General features: G+C 53.2%; 1 protein-coding gene across 3 annotated transcripts in view; it reads left to right on the forward strand.

The window, feature by feature from the left end:
- LOC101802277 (gamma-aminobutyric acid receptor subunit gamma-4) overlaps nucleotides 1-17829 on the forward strand; it is a 31525-nt gene continuing 13696 nt past the window's right edge. Inside the window, exons 1-4 of one of the 3 annotated variants that reach the window (XM_038184582.2) lie at nucleotides 1-222; nucleotides 4587-4670; nucleotides 4832-4980; nucleotides 5180-5247. In XM_038184582.2, the coding sequence (XP_038040510.1) occupies nucleotides 5245-5247 (3 nt within the window). In that variant the 5' untranslated portion in view covers nucleotides 1-222; nucleotides 4587-4670; nucleotides 4832-4980; nucleotides 5180-5244. Of the gene's footprint in view, nucleotides 223-4214; nucleotides 4315-4586; nucleotides 4671-4831; nucleotides 4981-5179; nucleotides 5248-17829 lie in introns of those variants that run through there. The other 2 variants (XM_038184583.2, XM_027465202.3) reach the window with 2 other exon arrangements.

Here is a 17829-nt window from a genome sequence, read left to right on the forward strand (position 1 = left end):
GCCGAAGAGATGCCCAACTTTCCCCTGCCTCCCCGGCGGCGCCGAGCGCGGAGCCGGGCGGGAGGCGGCGGGGCTGGAGCGCGGCGCAGCGGGCACAGGGGGGACCCCGCCGCCGCCTCCGCCGCTCCCCCCCCCGCCCGGGACCGGCTCTTTCCTCGCCGAGATGTCCGGGACGGTGCTGCTGCTCTGCCTGGCCCTCGGGCCAGCCCTGCGCCCCTCCAGGTGAGCACCCCGCCGGCCGCGGTGCGCCCCGCTCCCTGCCTCAGTTTCCCCGTCGCGGAGATTTTGGGGGGGGTCGCCGGGCTCCGTGCCCCCGGCCGCTCCATCCTGCCCGCCCCCGAGGCTCTGCGCTTCGCTCGGGGGATGCTTTACACTTCGGGTCCCCGCTTTGCGTGCCCAGAAGCGAGGGGACGCCCCGTTTCCAGCACCCCGTTTCCAGCACCCCGCCGCCCCCTCGCCGGCCCAATGCTGCCGGGGGCTGAGCCCCGTCTGGGGACAGCCGGGACACGGCCGGGGGCGGCTCGGCACCGCGGCCCCGCGCACCGCCGGGGCATCCCCACGCGGAGCTGCGCTGGGTGGGAAGAAGCCCGTAGCCCCTCCTCGCGGTACCCCGGCCCTCGGCACCCCAAAAGCCCACCCCAAAGCCCAGGCTCCTGCCCTGCTCCACAGGTTGGCCCCGGGGCGAGCGGCGGCGTGGGGCTGGCACCTTACGGTGCTCGCCCAGGGCCAGCGGCTCGGAGCGCTGTAATGCAACCGGTGATGAAGGGCCCCATGCACAAGGGGGTTTTTCAAGTTTCGGTGTTGTTTTATTTTTATTTTTTTTATTTTTTTTTTAACAATTGCCAGCCCTGCTGGTGAGTTTAATGGCTGGATCGGGGAAAGAACATGTTGTCAGCAGATTGTTGCCCCCGGGGCTCCGGGGAAGAGGGATTTCACTGGCTGAAGCTAATTGGCAGAATAAGCCGCCTTAAAGCCGATCAAATCCCATTACAAATGCAGGCAGGGGCAGGGAGCATGAATCCTGCTACTAACGGTCTGCTCTGCCAAGGCTTCCCCGAACTCGGGTGCGAGCAGCCCCGTCCCTGCCACTGTCCTCCAGGGCACAGCCTCGCCAGCGTGGAGGCAGCAAGAGCTGCTCTGTGGCTTGTGCTCTGGTCCCCAGCCTCTCCAGCATGCAGGATTTGGGGGACTGAGGGCTGCGAGGGGCTTGTGGTGGTCCCGGCTCCTGTGCCCTGCTGTCCCTGCAGCACAGTGCCACCTGCACTGTGTTTTGATGGGGTGAGTTGTAAGCGGTAAAATCACCTGGAGGTGCCCTTAAGTCCTGGGTTCATATGCCTTTGAGTGGGAAGCTTTGCCCCATAACTGGTCCAGGTTCCCTTCTGCCCTGTCCCTTGTGCCAGGAGCAGCGTCTGTGCATGGTGTGGGGGTGATGGAGCAGCAGAGGAAGCCTGGGGGAGAAAAAGGAGAAAAGGAGCAAGTTGTACCAGGGTCCTGTCCTGCATTTCCTGCTTTTTCCTGAGTGCAGGCTGCTCTGCACTTGGGTGGGTGCCTGGATGAGGAGCACGGTGCAGGTGCCACACCGAAGCAGTGTGTGCAAGCTCTTCTCCAGCATGTGCTGCAAGACCTGTCCCTGGTGCTGGGGTGGGCTGCACACTCTGTGCTGGGTGACTCAGCACTCCCCAGACGATTTCCCCACCACAGAGGCTAATTCACCAGTGTTTCCCAGAGCTCTGCCTCAGCTGGGACCCGGGCACCCAGCTCAGAGCCCTGAAGGCAGGATCCTGCACAGCATCACACCACCAAAAAGCTGGGCTTGATGGATGGCTGGGGCTGTGCAGAATTAACCAACAGGGCTTCACTGAGCAAGTTGAAGGAGAGGTACGCTGACATGTGAAACAGGTAGGGTACTGTTTAGTGAGCCCTCTGTCCCTAATTTTTCTGCCTGCTTCTAATTTAGATTAATTTGCCTGAGCGTTCCTGTGTCTGCAAGCCCTCGGAGGCATTGGTATGGGTGACAAGGACACATTAGCATGCGGTAATTGGGATTGAGCACCGTGCTTTTCACCCAGGTGAAATGTCCTTGCTTTTTGTCGCTGTCTGTTCCTGTGGAGCAGGTGAGGCTTTGAGCTGTTTGCAGAGGGGCGGCACAGTCACAGCCCGAGGTCAGCATCTCCTCCCAGACCTTCCTGCCAGGAGGAGGCTGCCAGCAGGGACAACTTCTCTGGCCCTGCTTTTAATCTGCCCGTCGGTGTGCTCGGAGCCCTCAGTAAAACAGGTGCCTGCTCGAGTGAAACAGTTCAGGAGGCAAGGCAAACAGTGATGTCTTGTAGAAAATCCCAGGGCTGCCCAAGGAGGGTTGTCCAACCCCATCTGCGTGCCTGGGCACATCCAAAAGGACACCTTTGTGCCACACTGCCTCGGCCAGAGGCAGTCCCCAGCCCTGCCCTGCGGTGCCCCAGCCCTCCCGTGCCTGCTCTCCTCCCAGCCGCATCCCAGCCCCGAGGCTTGCGATGCAAGGTGTCTGTTTTGACATTTCCACAAGCAGAGGTGAGGAAACACTGCTCTGCCTCTCCTCCTGCCTGCACGGAGACATACGGAAGCTGGCTTTCCCCTGTCACCCAGCCAGTCGCTTTGTGCAAGGGGACAGAGCCACCCAGACAGCAAGTGTTCACGGGGCATCGCTGTGGGTTTGCAGTGTGACATTCCCAGATGCAGCTGGAGAGGCATGCACAGCCCTCTGCCCCTCACTTCTCTTCTCTGCAACAGCTCCTGGACTCTTCCCTTCCTGATTTGAACTGGGGAGGAGGCAGGGGACTGTGTAGGGTGACACGAGTTATCACTCCTGACCATCAAGAGTTGCTCTCTGTGTGTCTGTGCATACACCCAGCAAAAACATATTTTCTCCAGCAAAAGCTGGCTTGCTTATGCTAAAATGGCTTAGTGTGGTTTAGTAGCCCAGGATTAGCTGCATTAGCAAAAAAAAAAAAAAAAAAAAAAAAGCATATATTTGGTAGTGTCACTGCATCTGTAATGGGAATGTGACTCCCTGAAAATGCTACTTCCAACCTCAGGGTGTTCAGCAGCAACGAGAAATTGGAGGAAATCCAGAAGGCTGAGGTCGGAGTAACCAGTGCATTTTTTTTCAGTCCCAGGGGGATATTTAGAGCTCTGCCTAAATATCCCCCTGGGACATCTTCTGATGTACCGCCTTAGGGCTGCAGGAGCTGGATTTTGGTGGGACGGCAGGACAGGCAGAGTTCAGTGCTGGCAGGTAACCTGCCCTGGGCTGGCTTCCAGTAGGGTCAAGCAACCATTAAAATGAGGTTTAGTCGTAATTGTTCCCACTCTTCTAGAGGCAGCGAAGAAAAGGAGCTGGGCTGGCTTTCCCCTGCTGGGCTGGGGGCAGAGACGTGTCCCTCCTTGTCCCTCCTGTCCCTGGAAGCCAGCTCTGGCCAGGTTTGGGGTGGGCGCAGCAGTGGTCCCTGTGCCTCCTGCTGCCCCTGGGCACATCGGAGCTGCTGGCTCGGCTGCATCCTGAAGGCAGCGAGCCCGTGCTGCCACTCGGATAGGGAAGCGCATCCTGACAGCCTTGCTTAAGACTCCTTAAGCCTCGTTAGGAAGTGCAGCACGCAATCAGAGGGGAAACAAGAGGCTGATGTACCAACACCTAACATGCAGCGGCAGGCGGGCAGCTGCGCACCGCCCGGCCCTTGCCAGGAGCCGCGTCCCAGCGCCTGAAAGCTGGGGAGATGCAAAGAGTCTTAAAGTGGCTGTGAAAGCAACTTCCATCTGGGAGTTTAGAAGAGGAGCTTCTGATAAATTAACTGCAACGTGTCAATTTAATGCTCGCTTCCTCTCTCCCAGCGCCTTTGCCAGGCTCTGCCTCCCCTGGTGCCGAAGGGAGCCGTGCACCCGCGGTGCCTGCTCGGTGCTGCGAGGCTCCAGCTGGGACGTGGCAGCTCCCGCTGCCAGCCCCTTGCAGGCACTGCAGCAGGTGACACGTCGGCACAGCAGACGTTGAGGGGGGTGCCGGGTGCAGGATTGCTCGGCATCCTCTGCCCCATATGGCTGTGTCTTTCCAGGGATGATTCTGCGAACGAGCTGCCCAGATCGGCGGCAGGTGGTTGGAGTTTCCCCTGTGACCATGTGGACCTAATTTAATTAGGGGGTGTAGGAAGACTTCTTTAGGAAACCTGGAGGCACAAACGGCTTGGAGAGGGTGTGTTTGAAAGACAGTGGGAGAAGCTGTTGCTCAGTACGTTGCATCCGAAGGAGGACGCAATTTTTCTGGCCTGGAACTGGACCATCAGAAAGGTGGAGCATCTTTAATTGGGAGCTGGCTGGGGTGGAAGGGTTGGTGAGCACAGGAATGGGTTGTGGCAGATCATGGCCCAAGGGCAGAGGAGTTTGCATAAGGCTTTAATTTCCCAGGATCTGTGCAGGGCAGATGGCTGGGTGCCTGGCGAGCCAGACGTGCCTGCTGTCTGCTTGGTAGTTTTAGGACCCCTTTTCTCTGAAGTGCCTCTATTATAAATGCTTTGCTCCCCCAAAATGCTGTTTGGTCACTGACGTGAATCCCGCTTCAGGTGCAGCAGCAGTGAGAGCAGCTGAGGTTTTGGAGCTAACAGGCAGCCCCCGTCTGGGGGCTGTGAAGTGAGCAAAGGTGCCAGGTAAGGTCTTAGAGCATCGCTGCGAGGAGATCCCTGAGCTCCTCACGCTCAGCTCCTCCTCCCCCCTTCAGGATCTCTGAAAGCCAGCTGTGCCCCCACTCCCACAGCGCACCGCAGAGATGTCACGGTGATGTCTCTCTCCTTTTGTCTCTCTGCTCCAGGTGTGAGAGCACAGAGGAGTATGATTACGATTACCTCAGCATCAATAAAACCTGGGTCCTCACCCCCAAGACACAGGAGACTGATGCCACGCAGATCCTCAACTCACTGCTGAAGAACTATGACAACAAGCTGAGGCCTGACATTGGCAGTAAGTGACCCCACTGATGGCCTGGCCAGGCTCTGTCCCACATTTTCCATACTTTTGTGGCTGCTGTAATTGGGATTTTTGGTCAGGTGGAGCCCCTCTGCTCCCTGATGCTCACCTCCATCTCCCCTGGCCCTCTGCCCTTCACTAGCCAGTGATCCTGGCCCTGAGCTCATCCACATCTTTTTTATTTTCTCTGCAGTCAAGCCCACATTCATCGATGTGGATATCTACGTGAACAGCATCGGGCCGGTGTCTGTCATCCAGATGGTGAGTGGTGGCACCCCTGATGCAGGGTCGGAGCGCGGGCTGTGGGGGCAGCTGGCCCGCTGCTGGTGCCATGTCCTGGTGGTGGCATCACAAGGAAAGGTGGATTTATTTGCTTCCCTCGGGAAGAGGTGCTCTGACTGGCTGATAGCTGGAGCTAGGAAGGCTTGGTGGACGTCCCAGGTTAGGAGCAAGGTCCCTGAGTGCCCTTGGTGAGCTCAGTGACCCTGATATCATCACAGACCTGGAGAAGAGATGCTCTGTGTCCTCCCCCAGCAACACATGGAGGGACACCTCTGCCTGCTGGCTCTGTATTGCCCAGGGAGTGCACTGGGCGATGCTGTGATAATTGGGAGAGAGGGAGCAGTGGTTGCTGTGGCAATGGTCAGAAGGTGCAATATTTGGGTGTCCAGGCCAGCCCAGGAAACTTCCATTATTGTTTTCAGTGTGAAGTCATTTTTCATGTTTTCTAGCAGGAAACAAAGCTGACTTCTGTCAGCTTTGGCTCACAGGACAGTGGGGTAGGGAGGCTCTCCTTCCGTGCAAAATGGAGCAGAAACAAAACCAGCCTCTGTTAAGCCAAAAAAAAAAAAAAAAAAAAGTGAAAATCTGATAGGTATGTTTGTTTAGTTTACTTTCCCAAGTAGAAAATTTCCACTGAGCAAAGTTCTCTGGGGACGGAGGAATGGTGCTGTAGACGTAGTGCCACTTTTGCTCCAAAAAGCATTCGAAGCAGCCCTTTTTGTCTTTGTTCCTGGGGGCCTGGTCTCTGAGAGAAGACCCACAGCATGCGGGTGTAGCCCAGGCTGGGTGGGTGCCATCCCTGGTACCCGCAGACACCTGCTTTGCGTTGCCCAAGGATGTGCTGAGAAAACCAAGCCAAAGCACAGTGCACGTCCTCATGCCTCCTCTTTCCTCCTCATCTGTTTCCCTTCCCCTCTTCCACCCCTCCTGGAAACTCCGCTCCTCCTGGAGCTCCTCACGGCTGTGCAGGGGGCAGAAAGTGGCTTAGAAAACCCATCCTTGCATCCGGAGCTTATCCCTTCTCCCTAAGCAGGGCTACCAGACACTGCTGCTATGCTGGTTTCCTAAGAAACAAAGCTTATGCCATGGTGATGCATATGTGAGAACGTATGTACATCCATCCCAGCCCTTCAGTGGTTTTTGATCCGCTGGGCTAATACCGGCCGTATGTGGCAGCGGGGTTTTCAGGCATATTCAGTTTCTCCAGTATTTTGTGAAAACAGGTGGAGAGAGCAGCCATTCCCTCTGAGGACTCAACCCTTACTAGACACCAGAGAATCGCAGGCAGAGTGCTGCTGCCCAGATTTACCCAATTTACCCAGCCGCATCCTCCCCACCTGGGGAAGGTGTCAGTGCACCCAGCATAGCGAGGAGCTGCTGGACACAGGCGTTGAGGGCTTGTGGGGTCCCGTGTTGCTGGTCACAACTGGCAGTTGTGGCAATGCACATTTCCATGGGAAGGGAACCCGAATTTGACTCGGAGCTGTATCTCTCCAGAGCCCACGGTGAGATTTCTTTTAGGTGCTCTGCCCTATAAGCATTTATGGTGCCTGCCCCAGGTACAGAGCCTTGGGAAAGCTGCAGGTCCATTGGAGGACATGTGTCCCATTGATCTTTTTCAGGTCACACTTAGCCAGGCCACGAAGAAGATAAAAATCCAGTTCTCCCTTTAAGAAATACGTCACCATGGCTGTGGCTACTATTTTAGGTTAGTGTAGTCCAAAGCTGAATGCTGTGGGAGAGTCCTGATGCCCAGGTGAAGGGAAGGCTCCAATCCAAGCTGTGTAGTTTAGATATTGGTGTCCTGTCATCTTCTGCTCACCCCTCAAAGGGTTAACCACTCGTGGCTGCCTTCGTGCTGGTGATGCTCTGTCAGTGCATGGAAGCTGGTCCTGCGTAGCCACTGCTCAACCTCCCCATGATAAATCACGTCAGGATGCAAAACTGATTCCAGTCCTTAAAAATGAATAGGTGATTTGAAAATGTCCTGTGCCGGGTGTGGATTCTGCATCCCCATCATCAATCACTTGTCATAAATAACATTAACATTCAGGAGTCAGCAGAACACGGGCAGGTTTGGAGGGGGGAGAAACGTAAAGTGATTTCCTGGTGTCTGTTGTAGATGAGAACAGTAGTCTTGTTCCACATTTAGGTAGCCAAGTACATTTTACGTTCCCTCCTCCCTGTGTAAAGGACTTTCTGTGCCAGCCCCGGGGCAGTTATCAGATAGAAGGCACGGAGATGGTTAATGGCAGGAGAGTGGTTTAGGAGCTTGTGGTCTGTGGAAGGACAGGGCTTGGCTGAGCAGAGAGGATGGGCTGAGAGCAAAGGGCTGTAGAAAAGCTGATGTTTCCTCCAGGTCCCAGTCACCGCATGGGCTGGGGCTTGCAAAGGGGCATACACAGCTTTCCTGTGCCCTTGAACCCGCTGTGGTTGGGTGGCACTGGGGCACCTGGGGATACTTGGGGCGATGGGGAGCTGTTCTTGTGCCCTTGGGGAAAGGAGGTGCGTGGCCACAAGCTCTTCCAGGGCTGCCTGCAGCTTCTGGGCGCCAGCCAGCAGCACCTCAAGCCAAATGAGTTATCCCCCACAGTGCCGCAGCTTTCCAAGCTGTGCCGCGGGTTTGGATGCCCAATTAGATTCCCATTAATGCAGGCAGGTTTTAGGTGTCCTTGGTGTATCGCTAAGCCTGGTACAAAAACCCGCCGTGGTTCTCCGAGCGTGTTTGCGGGAAGAGGCGCCAGGGAGGGCTGCGGTAGCAGGGACCGAGGGAGGAGGCTCTGGGTTCAGATTTTTCGCTGACTGGTTGTTTGCTGGAGGGATTTACTCCTGGTTTTGTTTTGTGATGGCATTATGGCCATGTCAAGGGCACCTCGAGTTCTTCCTCTGGGGATGACTCTCAGGAAATGACTCTGTAGAAACAGGGCAGTTGCCAAATGCTGGGGCTGTGTCTTTCGGTCCCGAGGACGTCCGTGAAGTGTCCATGAGAGTCAGCATGGGTGGGATTGAAGAAGTGCCTCTGTTCCTAGCTTGAGGATGCAGCAAGTCCTGCTCGGAGCTTCTCCCATTCCTCCCGGAGCCCTGACTGCAGTTGTCCTTTTCTTCCTTTCTTGCATAAATCCAAGCGTGAGGCTCAAGGACTGCAAGATAGCGTGGTGCCTCCTGGTCCACGTGAAGGGACACGTGCTTCTCAGCTAGGGACTGGCCTTTGTCACTGCTTCAAGTGTCCAGGATCAGAGGTAGTTTTGGGGCTGGAGACTCCTCCGTGGTACGTGTGAGGGTGTTAGAAGCAGAGGAGATGCCCTAGTGTGCCAAATCCTGTAGCCAGACTTGATGACAGCCCCTCTGCTGGGGTTGTGCACCACCCCAATCCCATTACTTTGTGACCCAAAGACAGAAAGGTCTCTGGCATTCACCAAGGGCCAGGTTCTGTTGCCCTGTGATTTCCACGGGGTTAGACTAAGCTCCTGTCCCCACTACTGCAGCAAACGACCTTCACAGCCCCCCCTTCGAGGGGGTGCCTGGAGCCCAAGGAGGGCGAGACGTCCAAGTGCACGTGTTGAACATCCCCCCCCCTTCCTTCCCCGGGAAGGAGAAGCTGCGCACTGCTAAATTCATGCTGCTGAGCCTGGCTGCAGTAGTTACCATGCAACACGCTAACGAAATCGAGAACGAAGAACGTATTTTCCTGTGACTGAAGTATCACAGGGTAGATTTAATAGATGTGCATGTGTGGTGCAGTTGTGAAAACCCTGGGAAATAAGGGCGAGGAGGGGGCGAGGAAAGGGGGGAATGTTTATTCGTTATCAGCTGATGAATAATTAATTTACAAACGTTGTCTTGTTAAATATAAATTAAACCCTCGTTTGACACACTTTATAATTTAGAAGTGTAAGCACAGCGTGAATGAGGAGAGCTCCCCACTGACTGCTTTCATGTAAATCCCGAGGAGCCGGCGAGGGGCAGCGCTGTGCGGGGGGCTGCTGCCACCGCGCCTCCCTGGGGACCCGGGGCTCTTTGTTGAGGTGCTTTCCGTGCAGGGCTGCCTTAGTGGAGTGGGAAGGCTGGGGCTGTCCACACAACCCCTTCCAAGGACGGCTCCCTCCCCGCTTGGAGCTGCGGGTGGTTGAGAGGCTGGCTCGCGGCTCTTTGAGCAAAATCCCCGGCGGTGCCGCGTTATCGGAGCGTGCGGCACGTTGGCAGCTGCCTGTGAGCGGCTGAGCTGTCCCAGCAAAGATCTCCGAGAGGGGAGCTGGGCTCTGCAGGGCTAAGCCACCCTCGCTGAGAGCCTTTAGGCACTTAGCAGCAGCTCCACGCCAAAGCAGAGCCGCATCCCGAGGAGTGGCAGCCGGGCTTTGTTGGAAGGCAGTGAGGGTTGGAGCTGCTGTGGGAAGCCCCGGGTTACAGCCCTGCTGTCCCGCTGCAAGGCTTGGGTTAATATCTTCATTTCTTCTTAATAGATGGGGAAACCGAGACCGGTAATAATTGTCTGGCTCTGAGGAACACTTAAGTCTTGATTATACTTAGCTTCGGCTGCTTTGGAATAAGTAGGGAGGAAATGAAATGAAAATGGCTCACTTTTTAAGATGCTTGAATGTGTTGCTCTGGAGCACGAGATAAGCCTATAGGTAAAGGAAATTTGTTACCTCCCCCCTCCTTCCTCGATAATAATAGACTCCAGCAGTTGCACAGCACTTCTCAACTGAAAGGACTTAAACACGCTTCGCAATTCATCTGTTTAGGAGGCAATAGCCCAGAAGCGCCCACGTCTGGGATGGATGGCAATGCCTGAAGCACGCAGCAGTGTTGTGGTGAAGGCTGTGCGCTCCCCTCAGCCTGCCCAGCACACAGCGAGGGCCGGGTGTCAGCATAAATCCCCCGGAGTCGCACGGGATGTGCACTCGTGTAATGAGCAAGGTCGGGTTTTGGTCCGTGATGAAGATGTATATCACGGAAATTTAAAGTGGTGGGAAATGGCTGTGAAGGGCCCCGGGGCTTTTTCTGGCCATTGGTTTCCACGCCTGAGTGATGGCCCCGCGCAGCTCCCAGCCAGAGCTGGAGGAACATTTATAGCAGCTCCACAAATACTCGTGTGCTTGGAGAGGGCTCGTCTCTCTTGACTCCTTGACATTTGGGAATGGTCACCTGAGCCCAGTCCTGCATGCCCAGGTGTCAGGAGAAGGGACCATTGCCCATGTAGCTGCTCGTATTCACGTGGTGAGGCCAGGCATGCAGAGAAGGGCAGCATCCCTCCTGTAGCCAGCGTTTGGCATAGCCTTCAGAAAAAAAAACAACAACCATGAGGCCAGTGAGGAATAGCACTGATCATGTATGACTTGTGGGACAAACCGAGAGCCATACAGAAGGTCTAATGAAATAAATGAGTTTCTCCCATCCTGAATGTACCCCAAGAGCTTCCACAAGTTTCAGGGTCTGCTCCCAAACCAGAGAAGGGCTGATTTATTCACTATGAATAATTCAACTGGCTCCATTTATTATCCAGAACATACACTAATCCCCTCCAGATATTTTCTGTGTGACATCCATGTTGGTATTTTATTTATAGGCTGTTTATTGTGCAGAAGACACAAGGAGTCTGTTATCAGGGAAGATGAACAAAAAGCTATTTTTTTTCCCTTCTAAAATTTGGAGCAAAATAAAATAAGAAAATGTGGACCGCTTGCTCCTGGGGGGAAAAGTGCTGTTCTTCAGAGGCGTTTCTGGAGAGCAAAGCCCTAAAGTTAATTAACATCTGTGCTCCCCAGGCAGGTGCTAAATGGGGATGGTGGCTGTTCTCAGCCAGGTTCCTTGCACTGCAGCATCAGCCCTGGCAAAAGGTGCCTCGCACAGCCCCTCTCTCCAGTGGCCTCTGGACCTCGGGCAATGTGGGGTAACTCAACACATGTAATTAAGTGAGTGGCTTCTGTAAAGTCTTCCACAGATATTATTTTTGGCCTTCTGCTGGCAGCAATGGCTCAATTCCACATTTATTCAGTGCCAGCCTCTGGATGAAACTCCCATTTCTTCAGCCAGTCTTAATATAAGTTTTTTTTTGCCTGGAGCCCTCAAGGATGCTCGCTGCGGTCAGCCTGAGTGCTCGCAGGCATGACCTGGGAGTGTTGTGATGTGTGATTCCTCACCCTTTCCCCCAGAAAACCTTCCTAACTGAGGTTGTGACTGCAGCAGCTGCATCTGGGTCTTCTTTTCCAGAGGTCCCCACCCGCACTTTGGTTTCTCTTCTTACCGTAGCCGGGGCAGGGGGCTGCAGGGACATCCCCTGTGCTGGCACCTGAGCTGCAGTGTGACCTGTCTCTCGGTTCTGTAGGAGCTTTGCCCTCTGCCAGAACATCAGAAGAGGCTTTGCCAGGCTGCACAGGCAATGGCAATGGCCCCCATGTCTGGGAGGTGGGAATGCCACCTGCATGTGCCTGGGGGACATGGGCTCAGGGCAGCCACGCAGCCGCAGCTCGTGGAGGAGAGCACGGATGCAGCCGTCATCATTGCAAACACATCAGTGTCAGCTGATGGAGTTGCTCTTCAGCATCTCAGCACCGAGACGTGTATTTGTGGCCAGGCCAGGAAGGATGTGTTTGATTCTGGTACTGGTCTGTGCTCTGAACCTCATTAAATTGATTCCTCCAAGTCAAAGGGAAAGTGCTACTGCGTCAAATCTGAAAGATATAGGCTCTGAGCTGTACCGATAGTTGTCACTTGGTGGGCTGAATTATTTTTAAGGCAGGGTTGATTTATCTGAGCTGAAGGCTTTAGATCTCCGCACAGGAGAGCTCTGGATATTTAAGGTGTAGGAGGTAAGAGCAAAGTCAGTGTGCTGCTGAGAGGCCGGGGTTTCTGGTCGGGGATGCACAGCCACCATCTGGGGAGCATCACTTGCTTTCTTCCCCCAGTTGGGACAAATGACCAAAGTTCCTCAGCATTTCTGAGGGAAAATGGGTTTATGGACAATCAAAACATTTACGTCGTATCCTCAGATTATTCTGATTTGATCTCCATATATTGATAAATGGTGTCCTCTAACTAAAGCATCTAAATGAGTGTTCGAAAATAGAAGTTGACATGAACCAGGTAAGGGCAAAATATTAGTTTAAGTAAGGGAAAAAAAAAAAAGCTTCTAAATGAAATGGTACGGTTGAGGTAATTCATTTTAGGTTTTGACACTTTTAGTTTATTTTCAGCAAAACTTTTTTCAGTAGATGAAGCCGTCCTACCATCTCCCCTAAAAGGCTGGTGTGAAATCTGCCTGCAAGAAACGTGCAGGAGAGGCTGTTCCTCAGGATTCAGTGTCTGTGGGTGACCAGAGGCAACACGCATCAAGAACCTCTCTGTGCCTTGGTGCCAAACTCTGAATATTGTGCCTGTTACATCCCATCTCCATGCGCAGGAAGGGCCGTGATTCTGCGGTAGCTTGAAAAGAAGAACTGAGAAAGGACAAACTAAATGAAGCAGGGAGAAGGAGCTAAATCGAGGAACTGGCAGGGCCAGAAGAGAAAGCTGGCAAGCACAGCAAGGGGGCATGAGAGACAACATGAAACAGGTTTCCTTGAAAGAGTCAGTGGAGCAGAACACGCTGCCTCTTCATCCTGGGCCAGCAGAGAACAGCGCCAGGAGTGACGCTCTGTGCAGAGGGCACAACCCCTCCCGTTTTGTGAAAGCAGAACTTCCACAGATATTTTTTTTGATTTATTTATTTTTACCTGGAGGGTGAGGGGTAGGAAGGGATTTTTACAGGCCAACACTGTTTTTCCTCCTGGCCAGCACAGGCGTTTCTGTACAAAGAGCAGCATCCCAGGGACGTGGGCAGCAGGGGTGCACGGTGCTCTCCAAGACCTCTTCTGGTGAGAGGACAGTGCAGCATCAGGGTTTGGGACATGCACCTCTCTCTTGGGTGCCTGACATTGCCCACCCATCCTTACCCCCTCTGGTTTTGCACCCTACTGTGCCGTGCCATGCGACTCCTGTGCTGGGAGAACGCTCCCAGCTCTGATCCACAGAGCTTGATCCCAGCTCTGATCCACAAAGCCCTTACAGCTCCCTTTCCCTGCCACCCTTTCCTTCTGTCTTGGCCTCAAAGCAGGGCTTCTGAAGGGATTTCTCATCACTAAGCCTGGAGTGGGAGGGACTGCTCTCTTTGCATGACAATTGGCATCCAGCTGAGATCATTAGGCACGTTTCAGTCCACAGAGAGAGCTGTCCCTGCTCTGGAGAGCCTGCAGCCTTACGAGATGAAGCAAAGTCCTATAAGAAGATAGGAAGGGGGTGGGAAACTGTGTGATGCTTGAATAGGACCGTTATAATGTGTGCTGTTTCTGTTCATGGTGGAGCACGGGCAGGGTGGAAATGCCTCTTGCTGAGGCAGGGTGGTGAGCTACAGGCTGAGGGGAGCCTGGAGAGGAGGAAGGAGGAAGAGTAGGATGGGGCATAAAGGGAAAAGAGAGAAAGTCAAAGAAGCCCTGGGAAGATGAAATAACAGCAAAGGGAACTGGGCAGCAGGTTTGGGCTGCTAAGTCTCTGACCAGACGTGGGAAAGGTGCTTGGACCTTTACAGAGGTCTATAGTGGACTTCTCTACCTCTATAAATTTTTAAGACAGGACACCCCTGGGGATTCACAGGACCTCCCTCCTTCCTCGGCTTGGGGAGGCAGCGCTGCAGCAGCTGCTCCCCCGTCCTGGGCAGTACCAGGCAACTGGTTGGGTGTTTCTTTTTTATCATGGTAGGTAGCCTGAGGATGGGAGGTGCTGTTAAAGGAATTCCAGCTTCTCCGCTGAATTTTGCCAAGCTGTGCTGAAGGAGCAGCCTTGGGGTGTCGATAGCATGCAGTGAGGTTTCTCTTCTAGCCCTTTCAAAGGAAACGTTTTTGTCTTGTCAAACACCTCATCAGCATAAAGGACAAATAACCAGGAGCACTTGCTCAAAGTGCTAGGTATTCTCTTCCCATTATCCTGCCTGCTTCTGTCCTCACCTCCTCTCCCTCCACACCTGCTTTCTTCTCTGGCACGCAGTTGCCTCAAGCCCTGCATTGTGGGGAGCATTTCAGCGTTTATCAGCAAGGTTTGACGGGCAGACAAGACTTTGGGTATGTGTGGCATTGCTTTGCAAGCAGCCCAGGCATTTTCTGGAGATCACAGTAACTGGACTGCATCCTGGTGTGCATCAGGAGGTGTTCACCCAGACCATGTTCTGTCCTGAGGGTGGTGGGAAAAAATTGAAAGGAGGCAGCTCCTTCCCTGTGGTGCTTTGCATAATACTTCACTGAAGTGTTCAGTATCTTCCCCTGTAATTAATTCTGCCCCATCTGCATACAGCATCCCGTGTCTGTGCCTCTGCCTTTTCAATAATAACCTCGTCAGGGACAGTGCAGACAGACCGTGCTTCTATAAACCCGAGTCTGGCTGATGTCATGTCTCGACTCAAGGACTTTCCTTGATCCTTTGGGTAATGACTGTTAATCAGATGCTAAAACGCACACGTCTAGGTCACACGCCCCTGGGGCTCACGGTGCCGGGCTCCATGTGCCAGGCTGTGCTCCCACAAAAAGAGGAACAGGCACCACGGAGATCAGCAGCTGTCTCGGGGGTTTCACATGAGGAGACAGCATCGCTGAAGGACAGTAAATGGTGTTACAGGGGAACAGCTCAGGAGGAAGGGTTTAGGGGAAAGAAAAACTCTGGGGTCGTTGGCTGTTATCGGTACAAAAGCCTGCTTTTGCTGGTTAGCACTCCAAAGCGGGATGGCCAGCAAGCAGCTAGCGTTCAAACATGCTCAGAGCACTCTGTGCCAGGGAAACGATTAATCTGCCAGCCCTGGATGCCCTATAGCACCTGGGAATGTCAGAACCCCAGTTACGCATTGTGGAGTTGGTACCTCTGTGGTTCATCCTCACCTTCTTTGCCAGTTTTATGTGAAGGAAGCTTTAACAAGACAGGGAGCTGTGCCATGGAAAGGGTGTCTCAACGTGTAGATCTCTCTGTATCAAGCAGTGACTGGGAATGCTGTCCCTGCCTGCACGTGTGTGGGAGCAGCACGAGCAGAGGTGTGGGGGGCCTGGCAGGCAGAAATCTCAGAGGGCAGCCCTTGGATGTGAGAGCCCGGTCCGGTTCCCATCTGCAGAGACTCCAAGGGTGAGCAAGCCATGACCAGGGAGTATGCAGTCGGCAGCATAGCATGTGCAGCAAGCCCTGTTTGAAGGCTCCTGGCAAGAGCGCAGGACATGGTGATGTTTTTTTAACAGCAAGTTGGTATTATAAAAAGAACAGTGTCTCAACTGAGATTCCCTGGGCAGAGGCGAAAGACATTCAGACAAGGACAGCACTGCCGGTGTTGCTGCAGAAGTGAAACAGATGGGAAGTTCAGCGTGTCACCTTGAAAACACAGACCGGCAGAGCTCTGCTCCTTTTGTCCTTGTGAGCTCCCCCAGTCACCACGGCGTCACGGTCAGAAAGCTCTCTAGGGTGTCACTTGGAGGGAGGAGGATCTTGCAGGCATAATGGAACTTCGACTCTCGTTCTTTTGCTCTTTGTGTTGGGAAGACAAAACTCAGCCTCCCTGCACGCTGAGGTTTGTACAGCCCTGTTGCCCCGGAGGCTGATTCCTTCCTTCCCAGCACACCCTGCATTGAGGAGCAGTGTCCTACATCTCTGGTGGGTCCGTGGCAGGACTGAGAGAAGCCTGACACTGCCTCTTGCTGAAGAGCTCACTGGCAGGCATTCCCTGTGCTGTTAGCAGATGTACTTTGTGCTCACTGCCTTTTACCAGTGCTTGCATGTGTCATGCCAGAAGCACATGTCTGCCCACACCCTGCATGGACAAGAAGTTGTGCACCAGATTCGAAGAGTTTTCTGAAATAAGGTTATTTTATTTAGTTCTCAAGGCGTGGAGAGTTTCTCTAGACCATTTGAGTGTTCCCCGTGACGTGGAGCTGGCTGCGGCGAGCAGCCCAGGTGCCGTTAGATCTGTTTGCAGGCAGGGAGGGATGCGTGGGATGTCGTGGAGAGGAAAACGCTCGCCTGCACAAGGCTGTGTGGGTGGGGAGCTGCTCAGTGCGGTTCGGCCCAAAAGAGAAGCTTCCTCGCTTGCCTTGAGCTGCTCAGGGACACCCACCAGCCCTTGAGGGAAATATATCCCGTTCCTGGGTCTCCTCCAGGAACTCCTGAGATATCACTGAACTGCAGCATCCCGAGGGGTTTACATGAAATAGTTGCTTTGTTTAGCAAGTGTTTTATCAAGTGACAGCACGGACCCACCAGGTTCACATCAGCCCACCGAAACACTCGCTGTGCTTCCCAGGCAAGCAGCCTGCTTTATTGCACTGCAACCAGGGATTTGCTTGGAGGTGCAGAGGGAACTGGGTGCCACGAACAGAGAAAAATATCAGAACAATAAAAGCTAGAGTGAGACTGGCTAGGGTATTAATCTCTCATCCTGGCTGTTATTTAGGATTTTTTCAAGGTTTCTCTCAAGTAGAGGAAAATGAAAGAACCTGTTTCCAGATTTCTGTCTCCTCTATTTGGAGGTTTTCTTGTTGCTATTAAATGAAAGTGCAGTAGAAAAAAAATAAATCTTTAAATCCTTAACTTTATCCTTATTTAGGAAGACATCTTCATCTTGTGGCTTTCCTGTTCTCTTTGGCATTTGTCATAAAGTTGAGCTCTTAAAGAAAACAGAAGAATCTCATAAATGAATACAGGGGGACTTTGGGGTGCCAATTTCTCTGTACCCCATTAATTGCACCCTTGAGGGGTGGCAGCTGGAGTACACACACAAACTTCCTTTGAGCCATTTGCAAATTACACAACACAGGGATCTTCTGGCACTGTGCAGCTCTGTTTATTTGGTGTACGAGGTAACCTCAAAAAACAAAACACGGATTTCAGGTTGTGTCATGCTAACCCTGTGAGTTGAAGCTCTTAGTCTGAAACTGGATGGCCTTAACTCACATCATCCCTGAACGCAGGGTGGGACTAAGTAGAACTGCTGGGAATGAAAATGTCAGGTTTTTCTCTAAAATGGCTTTTCACAATTAAATTCCATAGCTTTTCACTTAGACTTTTTTTTTCTTTCCCAGATTAAATATTCCTGTATTTATGTGACACCCCCTTATGTCCCCAAATGCTCTTTTTCAGGACTGATTTTTTCTGTTGAATGTTTTTGAAATTTTACCTTTTAGTTTTGAAACTGGGCTTCCATCAGCATCTGTGCCATCCACATGAGGAAAACGAGGACTGATCAGTGATGTGTGGCAGTGCCAGGTGATGAGGGTGCCCAAGAGCCAGCAGGGACATGCTGTAAGGCTGAGCTGGATCCAGGCCCGCACAGCCAGCAATGCTGATGCTGCAGGGTGTTCCTTGGCTTCAGATAAACTCACGTGATAGTATTCAGGGTAGACAGTCTTCAGTGTTTGCCTTACTGGCAATTTGTGTTATTTTATGACTGAAGTTTGGTGTAAGATGGCGTGCATGCCAACATGTGCATGCTACTAAACACGTGATCCATATGGCACAGCCTAACTCCAAAAATGATCCCTCTTCTTTCTCTAGTTCCTTCTG

Source organism: Anas platyrhynchos, chromosome 10, assembly GCF_047663525.1.
Source record: "Anas platyrhynchos isolate ZD024472 breed Pekin duck chromosome 10, IASCAAS_PekinDuck_T2T, whole genome shotgun sequence".
Taxonomy (NCBI): Eukaryota; Metazoa; Chordata; class Aves; order Anseriformes; family Anatidae; genus Anas; species Anas platyrhynchos.